The sequence below is a fragment of the Macrobrachium nipponense genome, chromosome 1, assembly GCF_015104395.2.
Source record: "Macrobrachium nipponense isolate FS-2020 chromosome 1, ASM1510439v2, whole genome shotgun sequence".
NCBI lineage: Eukaryota > Metazoa > Arthropoda > Malacostraca > Decapoda > Palaemonidae > Macrobrachium > Macrobrachium nipponense.
In genome coordinates, this window is record NC_087200.1 from 145,006,345 (window position 1) to 145,018,844 (window position 12,500).

Sequence of the window (12,500 nt, forward strand, 5' to 3'; positions counted from 1 at the left end):
AGATGCAAATCATGGCGTCTAACGTTGTGTTAAGAGTTAACGGCCTTTCTAGATGTGTCGTTTGCAGTTTTTTTTAATTTTTTTTATTCTTGGTGGTACTAATAACTCTTTCCCTTCTGTTTGATATAGAATTATATGTACATACTTATACATAATTATAGGTTATATATGTATGTATATATATTTTATATATACATATGTATATATAGGCTACCCTATCATTACGTTACCCTTTAAAGAGTGTCTCCAGCAGTGGCGGCTCGTCAGTAGGCTTTGTGGAACTGCAGCACCCCTATAATTTCAAATATATGCACAAGATTATGAATATATATGAATATGAGAAATTAAGTATAGATTATCAATAATCCTTAAAAAGATTATTACTATTCTTTTGTTTTTGTAAAAAAAGAAAAAGCAAATGAATTGAAACAATGCGGAACTGCTGTACTCAGTAGTTCTAATTTTGGTAGCAGGGTGATAATGTAGTAGCCAGCCCGCGCGTAAAGGGGAGGGGAGCACTCAGTCAGCAGTTAGCAACTTAGCATTAGCTGCATTACCCTCTGGAGCAGTGTTAGTTTACCTGTTGGAGGAAGAATGTGTTTTGAAATAGTTTTGAAATTCGTAAAAGCTTAATCAATATGTACTGTTAATGATAGTGATAAAATTAGTGACGATACTGATGATATATAATGCAGAATAATCAACTCAGTGGCGAGTTGTAGTAAATGGAAAAAAATGATAACCACTTTAATGACATTGAGTAAAATTCAAAATAGTAGCTTTCGAAATTCGGTAGCAGTTCTGCTGCCGCAGCCTTCCTCAGCGGGAGAGAGAGGAGACAAAGGGGAGAGAGAGTGTTTGTGTGTGTATGTGTGTTGATGCAGTTAATATCAAGGAATATAAAAGGAAAACAATATAATAAACAACACCCTTATGAATGATAGCCACGAGCCGCCACTGGACTCTCCAGGAAGTGCTAGATTGTCGGTTTTAAGAAAGTCTTTGGAATAAAGTAAGTTCCACGGCCTTTTACCTCCCAAGTCGCAAACCACCAGAGCTGACTGATTTCCAGTGTGCCCATCCATCATCTGTTACTGACCTGGATTTGAATTTTGACCCTAGAACGTTGGAGCCTATGGTGTATGAACAGCAATTGTGAAAATATATAGATTTCGTAGTGAATACAAGTCACAGAAATGCTATACATTACGACACATCCTAATCTGGTAAGTCAGTGTATTGTGACAGCCTTCATGACGTCTTTCCAAACGACTTCTCTCTCTCTTCCAGGTGTACCTCAACACGGCCAAAAGGAACGAAACGGAATCCTCGCCCGAAAAGGCCTATGTTAGAGGAGGAGGTCGATTCGTAATGGGTCAGAATATAAACCTGGATGCCGAGTGGGACGTTACTCAGTCTGTCCACGGTGAGTTAGTAGATTTCCGATTGTACAACCAAGACATCCCAGTGGACATGATGCAAGACTATGTAGCTTGCAAATCTGACCCGATTCCATTTGAGCCTCTGTATGCCTATGGGCAGAATGAATCTGAGCTTATTCTGAAAGGCAAAACGAAGGCATTCCGCATAGCGTTGTCAGAGGTCTGTAGACCTAGACATAGCTACATCACCCTGTTTCCAGAGAGAATGACTTTTGAGGAAGCTTTCAACAGGTGTCACTATCTGAGAGGAGACTTGGGCGTGCCTCGAAGTAAAGAAGAAAACACCAGGCTCTTCGACGAGCTAATCGTATTCAACGATCAGTGCATCCAAGGGTGGGCGGCTCTGTACTGGCTCGGCCTAAAGAGCAATATACCCAAAGGCCTGTGGCAGTATACCAGTGACAACACTACCCTAACCTACAGCAGCTGGCTGGAAGGTTGGGAGAAACCTTCCGTGCAGTATCCATGTGCGACAGCAGCTGCTGTTAATTTTCCATACTTGTGGTACAACGCTGATTGTGACACTCTGACCTGCCCCGTCTGCAACTTCACCACCATCCCTGCATTTCGTCTGAGAGGCCTCTGTCGGGAATCGAAGTTTGACCGAGATTACTTCCTCAACGGATACCGCAATGGCCGGCCTATGTTCGAGGGGATGTTTTTCAGCCAGATAGTGTGGGATAAGGAAAACGAAACGTGGGTTCTGCAAAGCCGCAAGGAAAAGGGCGTTGTGGCTAAGATGATTGAAAAACGACCCAAAGGTTATCCTTTTGGACTGACTGTCTGGCAAATTAGCGGGGACAATTGTGTCGATAAAGAGGTAATGAAACAAATCATATAATTTTGTGTAGCTTCTGTTTAGTACTGGAAAATATTTGAAGTTTGGCTCTTATGTTGGTATGGATGCCTTTGGTTTCAGTGTAGAAATATATTATACCGTAATGATTGTTTATGTCATGGTTTTGCTATTACTCAAAATATTTGATGAATAAACTTTGGGAACTGTTACTGTAGCGAATAAAAGAACGGTCCTCTTGTAATAGAGTTTGAAATTGACTGGCGAGATTAAATTTCACATTTAAGCAAAGGGGTTCTCCATTATATGATAGAAGCTTTGTAACGATATTATTCTGATCTCTCTCTCTCTCTCTCTCTCTCTCTCTCTCTCTCTCTCTCTCTCTCTCTCTCTCCTCGCTTAGTAAATCGTCCTTTGCACTATCCATAATATCTGACCATGTTTAAGCAGTATCATAAAATTTGAAATAGCAAAAATTAAAGGAAAAATAGAATAATACATCTTTTAATGATACTTTTATTTAAAAAAATGTTCTCAGGATAGAACCCGGATACTAGAAAGGACAAAAATGACTGATAGGACATTAGATTTTTAAAACAATTTATTATAAAAATACAACTACATTCCAATGATTTACATTATTTGGATATTTTTGTTAATACAAATATATAAATATAAATTTAAATAATATTTTGCGACAAAATCAGTTTAAATAAGAATCAAAATATATAGTTTAAAATTTTTTTAGTTACATACTTGGATATTGTTTATATCTACATTTAATATACATCCTTTGTGCTTCTAATTTATTTTTCAAAAGAACAATTATTTTGCCAGCTATTGTTGTTTTTATAACACATCCACAAACAATACAAATAGCCGATGATCAACAAAATAGCAGTGTTTTAATCAACAATTGAGTTTGCTGCTATATCATAGAATAATAGTTTCAAAAAATGTTAATAATTTAGTTTACAGCTTTTCCTAAGAACATAATTAAACCATTTTACTATATTTTCCTTTTCTCTACAAAAGTAAAAAATATGCATTGGTCACATTCTGAGTCTTCTTTTAATTTCAACATATGGAGCCTTTGTTTTGTTGCTAGTGACTCATGAACACCGAAACACAAATTCTCTTCTGTACTTTAATGGATGTACTATTAACATTTCCCCAAATATTTTTCCATTCAAGTGTGGGGTAATTATTTCCCACTACTGGGGTTTCTTTCCTCCAAATGATTGAATACATTTCTCTGTTATTTATATATATGGAAAGAATTTGTTGTGATATGCTTTCCTAATATCATCTCCTGCCAAAGAATAGTATTCAGGGGCATTAGATAAGTTAATATTCTACCTTGTCATTGAAGAATAGCACTGACTGATTATAATTATGAGTTTCTGCCCCACTCCCCATAGACCGAATACCTACTGACCTACTGCGGGGATCAAGACTTCACCTGCAGTGATGGATCCTGCATCAACATAGTGAACAGGTGTGACCAGGTCACCCACTGCCCAGACAACTCTGATGAACTGAACTGCGGCATTCTGCAAGTGCCGACGGGTTACACTTCCAACTTGCCTCCGCCGAGCTTCGACGGGGCGCCGCTCCTGATGAAGATTGAAGTGGAGATCACCTCCGTTCGTGAGTTCAACCTGGTTGGCTTCAGCATGCAGCTGGATATGATCCAGAGCGTCACTTGGAAGGATGCTAGACTCACATTCGCCAATCTCCGTCCTGGGGACTTCATCAATCAAGCGGGGGTGAGAGAAATGTCTTTTGTGAATATAAATATTACATATGTAATGGACACGTCGATAGTCAGACATGACATAATTCATAATAAAGTGTTATTGCATTATGTGAATTCAAGCCCAGTTACAACTGCATCACTCACAAATCCAGTCATAATGGTTTCGTTCACATGTCCAGTTGCAATTGTAACTTTTCACAAATCTAATTGTATCTTTCACATTTTCAGTTGCAACTGCATCCTTCAGAATTCCAGTCATAACTGGATCACTCGCAAGCCTATTTGTAACTGTCCAGTTGGACTGCATCTTTTGCTTGGCCAATTATTATAATTATATCTTTTCAAAATTGAATTATAACTTCTTTCACAAGTCCAGCCATAATTTCATCATCCACATGCCCAAATTTGAATTTAATCGCATCATTCAAAAGACCAACCATAATTGTATCATAGTACAATAATTGAAAATGCATTTTCACAAGTCCAATTGCACTCTGGCACAGGTAGACTCACCCATCTGGAGGCCGATCCTGGCGGTCAAAGACGCATCGAAGAGTCCGACGAACATCGTCATGAGGAACGAGGGGTTCCGAGTCAATCGGGAATCGACGCCGCTCTCAGACCAAGACACCAAAACGAGAGAAGGTAAGAAATCTGCAACTTCTGTTTGTGCCGTGGAATATCAGCCAGTCTCCATAGCCTACGAAACATTTCCGTCATAAATGTGATGTACAGAGTACCAAATCTTTAAGGGGCCCATAAATTGAACGATTGTCGTTATCGACCCACAACACACAGTATGAACGATCTTTGCACCGATTTCAGCCTGAACAAAGATTTTGTCTTAGGAAAACATGGCATCATCTCTTGAAGAGACGTGCGCTATAGCGTCAAGGGCTATTGCTGCCGCCAACTATGTGGTAGTATTACAAAAGCCTAAAAGAGAAAATAAAATGGATAAAAAAGTGGTTGACTAAGAAAAATGAACTTCCTCACAATGCTTTGTGAAAGGAACTTGCTCTAGAACCAAGAAACTGGTTTAATTATTTACATATGGAGGAGGAAACTTACTTAAAATTATTATCTTTAGGGTCTCCTGCCATCCAAAGACATGGCTGTGCTTTATACAACTCTGAATTCTACCCAGAATTCCTTATCTGGAAATGTAGAATTCATTCTGTGGTAGTCTAGGCCTATACAATAATTCGTCCTTACATAGTTGCAGAGATACTGAAGATAACAGCGATTCGGCAAATATAAATTGCACGACCTGCGTATGACAGACAATAGACAGCACTGTAGCAAGCCAACACCTGGTCGTGACAGATTCCCGCCGAGATCGTTCAGACCATGAAGCTCCATCCACTTTTGCATTCAGACAAGCCCATACACAGTGTTTTTACGAATGATAGACACTCGTTAATACCATCGTTCAGTGTATGGGGCCCTTTAGACCTTGCAAGTTAATTCTACAACTTCCCCGCTCGCTTAACTTGAAGGCCTGTCCACATTAGGAAACATTGTTTGGAAACAAAGTTAGCACACGGTTTGGAAACACTTTTTACCGTATATTTGTCTCCCCCCCCCCCCCTAATATGGAAAGCATTTGGTGTTTGTATGTATTTGTATATATACACATGCATAATGTTTATATATGCGCAATTTATAATTACATATACATATATTTGAATACATATATACACTTATACATAGTACTTATACATTTTAATAAGTACATACATATACACACTGGTATGTGCAAAGACATATGTACATGTATGTGGTACACGTGCATGTGTGTGTTTGAGAAAAATAACTTCCTCACACATCTGTTTTCCTTTCTCTTGTCCCTCCACCTCCTGGAGTGCATTCAAACGGCCAAGTAGAATACAGAGGCTACTGCACCAACAGGCATCCTGACAACAACTGAGGTCTGGACAGGAAACATTGCTTGCAAACGGTTTCCAAGCTGATTGTAAATTATTTAGAAGCACTTTCCAAGAAACTGTTTGCAAACTTTGCTTCCAAATAATGTTTCCTATTGTGGACAGGCCTTAACGAATAGGCCTACTTGCCGTTTATAATCGAGTCCTTGTACAAACAATAGCGCAGTATGAATTATAGACCAATTATAAGTGGAAATTCGCAGTGTGAATCACACGCCACTTATACGATTATACTAAGATTGGCGTTATTAAGTCTATATCATTTCTGCGTAATATGAGCCACAGAACATACCGTATTACTTTCTAAGTTTGTCACTAAACCTTTTCGTCCTGCTCGGGGAAAACGAACGAAATCGGCCATAAACGCGTCAATTTTATATTTATACCAACGCCTGCTTCTCCCCCATCTGATAAAACCCGCTTGCTTTGCAGACAAGCTCTACGCAGGCGCAGACAACAGCATGAAGATGGTGCAGCAGTACACAGTGCAGTTCATGTGTCTCTTCAGACTTCAGATGTATCCCTTCGACACACAGCAGTGCCTCTTATCCTTCAACATCACCAACATGGAGCAGAATTTCATATTTCAGAAGGTATTGCCCTGTGGATTCTTCCTCTCAGCCAAATGGCGTGAGTAGCAGTAGTTTGTCTTCTTCATTGCCTTCTTACGTGGAGTTTGACGATCTTGCTTCTATATTTTTTGTTGGCATCCATTATGTTTTAATAGGGGGAGATAGTGATTTCGTGAGATTGCGAGACACGGTACGTAAGGTACGAATGTTAGGAATTTGTGAATGGATGAATGACGTCTCTTTACGTAAATTGCAGATTGCTGAACTCTGGTACGCGAATGAAGTGTCATGGAAAGTAAGAAATGAGTTAATACGAGAGAGAGAGAGAGAGAAGGGGTGGGGGGGGGGAGAAGGGGCGTTATAGTTGACTATAAAAAGCTCTTATGTACATTGAAATTAATTTGGCTTTAGGGTTTTAATTACTTAAAGTATTTCGAATAAACAATGAATAAGAGAGAGAATTAATAGTTGAATAAAAAAAACTCGTATGCATATTGAAATACAGTTGAATTTTAGGTTTTCATTAATTTATTAAACTGAATAGATAAGAAAAATAGATCATGAGAGATAGATAGAGAGAGAGAGAGAGAGAGAGAGGAGGCGTTAATAGCTGACTAAATAAAGCTCATATAATAAATGAAATACGTAATACGTTGGAAGTTTGAAATTACTGTGAATACTTCTAATAAAATGAACAAATAAGAATAATAAATAGAGAGAGGATAGCCCTCATGAAAAGTACGTAACTCATCGAGATTTTTAAAAAAAATCAAGAAACCAGATCTTGGCTCAGGAACAGTTTGAATTCGAGGAGAAAACGCCGTAAGTAGGAAACCACCTGATTTTCCCAGCAACTATTGAAGGATGAGGTTGTCAGACCACCAACATTTTTTCTCGACGGTCTTTTGAGCGATGGGATCATATGTATATTACAAGCAACTTCACTTTCTATATAGTTTCCTACTACTCGTGTTGGGCTTCAATGAGACGGGGTGGTTTTGAGTAACTTGTTCTTTGTGAATTAAAGAACCCAGAATCTAAACTAACCCGACTCTCTCTCTCTCTCTCTCTCTCTCTCTCTCTCTCTCTCTCTCTCTCTCTCTATATATATATATATATATATATATATATATATATATCTATCTATCATATATATATATTATATATAGATATATATATATATATACATATATTGTGTGTATATATGTATATATAATGTCACTGGAGTCCTGATTACTCCTCAGCCCACTGGGCGCTGGTTCGAACCCACGAGAGGACGAAATTATCATCAACAACAAAATTCCCCTTCGGTTAACATATGAAAAAATATTAATTCCAGAGGAGAGCGAATTAGATATTAAAGGACTTTTGTAGCTCGACGTATGTATATGAATCACGGTGGTGTGATAGAATTTCATATATCTATATATGTATGTATATATATATACATATATATATATATATATATATATATATATATATATATATATAGTGTAAACCTTATCTAATTCCTCAGTGTTAACAAAATCTTTAGATATATTAAAAAGTGAGGCCGTCAAAATTTCTGGATCAATCACGTTTTTTTCATGATGGTGATGCTCTTCTCTCTCTCGCTCTCTCTCTCTCTCTCTCTCTCTCTCTCTGAATATTCCAATATGATATGGTACCCACACTATCAAAAGGATATTGCTCAAATAGAGAGTGTACAAAGGTCCTTTACAGCTAGAATAGAAGAAGTTAAGGACCTTGACTACTGGGAAAGACTACAATCCTTAAAATTATATAGTCTAGAAAGGAGAAGAGAACGCTACATGATAATTCAGGCATGGAAACAGATAGAAGGAATAGCAGAAAATATCATGGAACTAAAAATATCAGAAAGAGCAAGCAGAGGTAGATTAATAGTGCCCAAAACCACACCAGGAAAAATAAGGAAAGCACACAGGACATTAATCCACTACGCACCAGCATCGATAATGCCAGCTCATCTAAGGAATATATCAGGAGTGAGCGTAGATGTGTTTAAGAATAAGCTCGACAAATATCTAAACTGCATCCCAGACCATCCAAGATTGGAAGATGCAAAATATACCGGAAGATGTACTAGCAACTCTCTGGTAGACATTAGAGGTGCCTCACACTGAGGGACCTGGGGCAACCCGAACGAACTGTAAGGTCTGTAAGGTCTCTCTCTCTCTCTCTCTCTCTCTCTCTCTCAGCGGCGTGGTCGGTATGGTGTTGGCGTCATTCCATTGAGGTGTGAGAGATGTGCAATTCTGGTGAGAGAAGTTCACTCGACGTGTTTCGGAAGTCACGTCAAGCCGTTGGTCCCGTTGCTGAATAACCAATGGTTCCATGCAACGTAAAAACACCATACAAACCATCTCTCTTTCTCTCTCTCGGGATTTATTCTTATAAAACCATTTTGATAGAAATAGCCTCATTAATGACAAACCCACACCTACTTTATCCCAGTACTAATATGAGGTATTTTTAGCATTTAGCTAAACTGAAATAACTTTTAAGAGCTTTAACGGGACAAAGTCAATAAATCAGTCAACGATAGATAACCCATATTAAGCAAGACTTTGAAATGCAGGTCGCCTAACTAATGAGTCACTAACCTACAGTCAATATTAAGCGTTACAAAGAGCTGATAAAGTTGTTTAGGTCTAAATTATTTACATTGATGGAACATCATGTTTTCATATGGGTGATGAGGTAGAGCTCGGCTTGGCTCTCTCAATATGGTCGGGATAATTGTACTTAATTAATGTGACCACAAGGCTGATTGGCAATACCTTTACCTCATTATCTTACGCACACACACACACACACACACACACACACACACATATATATATATATATATATATATATATATATATATATATATGTATATGAGTAGATATACCCATATTTACGCAATAAAATACAAATGTCCTTTTATATCAAATTCACTACCTCTGAATTAATATGTTTTCATATATGTTAAACGAAGGGGAAGTTTTTTTTTTATTCAATAAGGAATTCATTGGCTCATGGGTTATGAAAATATATTAATTCCGAGGTAGAGCGAATCAGATACCATTAAAGGATATTTGTAGGTTAATGCGTATAATAGAATCATGGTAATGCGTATAAGACTCCTATCCATATATATATATGTGTGTATGTGTATGTAATATATATACGTATATATATATATATATATATATATATATATATATATATATATATATATATATATATATATATATATATATATATATATATATTACATACACATACACACACACACACACACACACACACACACACACACACATATATATATATATATATATATATATATATATATATATATATATATATATGGATAGGAGTCTTATCACATTACCATGATTCTATTATACGCATTAACCTACAAATGTCCTTTAATGGTATCTGATTCGCTCTACCTCGGAATTAATATATTTTCATATAATTTACCCGAAGGGCAACCCATGACCCAATGAATATATATATATGTATATATATATATATATAATATATATATATGTGTGTGTGTGTGTATATATATAAATATACTGTATGTACATACATACATAAGTGCATACATGTGATTGTCCACCAGAAGTCTCAAAAGATTTCTTTCATACTAAAAGATTCCACCTGTTGTCTTTGTACCACTGTGCTTTCTGAAGATAAATGAAATGCATTGAGACGCACATACGCACAAATTAATCCAGAGATCAAGGGAAATGGCGATCTATAGTTTCAACTTGAATGAAACGGCCATTTGTGGCATAAAGCGAAGTTTAGTCGGACTCCAATGAAAATGACAGACACTATAATAGCGGGGAAGGAGAGCAATACCGAAGGTGTTGACAGTTGTTCGTTTTACTGTTTAGTAATCGTGATTTCATCCGGTGATAAATGATTCATTCATAATTTGGTTATTTTTCATTGCTTAGTGATTTAGTAACCACAATCTGACGAAAGAGCTTTTTGCTTACTCGGGGAGTCAGCCTACAAACTACTTTGATGTTGTTCCTGCTGTTGTTGCTCTTGTTGGGGGGTTAGGAAAGCTCTATGGAAAGCCCGCAGTTGCGAAATACATTATAATTTCTTTTCTACATGAACGTTTTAGGCCGGAATAAAGTTTACATATTTTACAAAAATGTTTTACATAAATCTTTCGCATAAATGTTGTAGACCAAAATAAAGGTTTCATATTTTAATTTTGATTTTGGCGCCAAACCGCTGTGGACTAAAGGGATGATCGTCGTAATAAATGAGCGCCAAATAATAATAATAATAAATGAAAAACGGTGCGACAAGAAAAAAAGAAAAAAAAAACACGGCGCCAAAAAGCACCCGGCTGGCATAGAGCAAAATTTAACGGATGCAAGTTGCTTTCCAAGCACAGCGATACCCAATGACAAAATAACTGTGGTGGAGCTAAAAGATATTTCAGGTTGATACTAACTGAATAAATAAGTCATGTCAAAAGTCGCCTGATTAAAATAGATTGTCTACACTAGTTCCGAGCCACGAAATGTATGTTACAGGCAGTATGTGAAAATCAGAGATTTCACAAAAACCCTTAGGGCTTATGTGAATAACCAATTCGCTTAGGAACATTTGATCCCAGAGGGCTCGTACTAAATACAGTGGAACCTGATTCATCTACACTGTTTCGCCGTGTTTGGTACTATAATAGATTCACATCAATCGTGCATCTGATGTCTAGGCCAGTCCCTTACGACGCTCCTGATTGGCTGTTGATAAGTCAATCACAGGGCTGGAAACTCTCTCTCAAGAGTTCACATAGGCAGGATGTATGTGCCACTTCTCCTGAGGAATACTTTTGAAAGACTTATCCCTCAGGAGAGGTGGAACACACATCCTGCCTATATAAAGACTGAGGGTTTCCAGCCCTGTGATTGGCTTATCAACAGCCAATTAGGAGCGTCGTAGGGAACCGGCCTAAACATCAGATGAACAGTTGATGTGAATCTACTATAGTCCCTGGGGATCAAATGCACTTAGGGACACTTGCTCCCATGTGGGCTAGTACAAAACACTGCGAAACAGTGTAGGTGATTCACTGTTTCACCATGTTTAGTACTAGCCTTATGCGGTTCAAATGTTCCTAAGTGAATTAGTCATTTCACATATTCCCCAGGAATTTCGTGAAATCCCTGATTTCACATATTCTCTGTAATATTTCATAAGACGTAATGAAATGCAATGTCTTTCGTGTGACTATGAAATGTTTGCGTTTCTCCATTTATTTATTTCTAGTTTCATTACTGACGAGATTAAGTCGAATAGGATCATAGAATTATAATGAGGATATAATTACACACTATATTGTAATATAGTGTTATCGACAAACAAATATGAAGTCTTGGGGAGCTTGCAAGGCCAAACATTGGCGAGACTCTTCCCTGGCAAGACTCTGCATGAATGGACACACCACAGAACTGCAAGATCAAACACCACTCACGCGGATAAGATAACGCGTCTTGTACGTCTCCAACATGGAGTGCCTTGGGAGGAAAAACGCTGATTACAGGCAATGCAGATGATCCTCGGCAATCGCCAAGTTATTACAGGATTTAGACAACATTTGCTTTTGACCTGATCTCCAGCGCTCTAGACTGGTTTGGTGAACTGATGATATGATGGAGTTCAAATACACTTGACGCTAAAAAACGAATAGGTAATAAAATGGCTAGAAATTTTTAAGTATATATCTGATACATTCGCCAAGCATTGGGGATTTATTAATGAGGGAATCGGGGGATAGTAGGTCAGAAGAAAGTTCAGTGAAATTTTCCGGTGAGAATCAGGTAAATATATTTGGTAAAATCAGCTGTGCTCTTCTTCTCTGAGACGACACCTTAATAGTAAAATGGCTTATATATGCATATGTATCTAATTATCTATCAATCTATATATATATATATATATATA

General features: G+C 37.5%; 1 protein-coding gene across 1 annotated transcript in view; it reads left to right on the forward strand.

Annotated features, from left to right (window-relative positions):
* The window catches only part of LOC135219713 (uncharacterized), a 32,365-nt gene that overhangs the window by 10,271 nt on the left and 9,594 nt on the right, over positions 1–12,500 (forward strand). The window contains exons 5-8 of the mRNA XM_064256700.1: positions 1,291–2,262; positions 3,660–4,007; positions 4,501–4,642; positions 6,376–6,536. Coding sequence (XP_064112770.1) covers positions 1,291–2,262; positions 3,660–4,007; positions 4,501–4,642; positions 6,376–6,536 — 1,623 coding nt within the window. The remainder of the gene's footprint in view (positions 1–1,290; positions 2,263–3,659; positions 4,008–4,500; positions 4,643–6,375; positions 6,537–12,500) is intronic.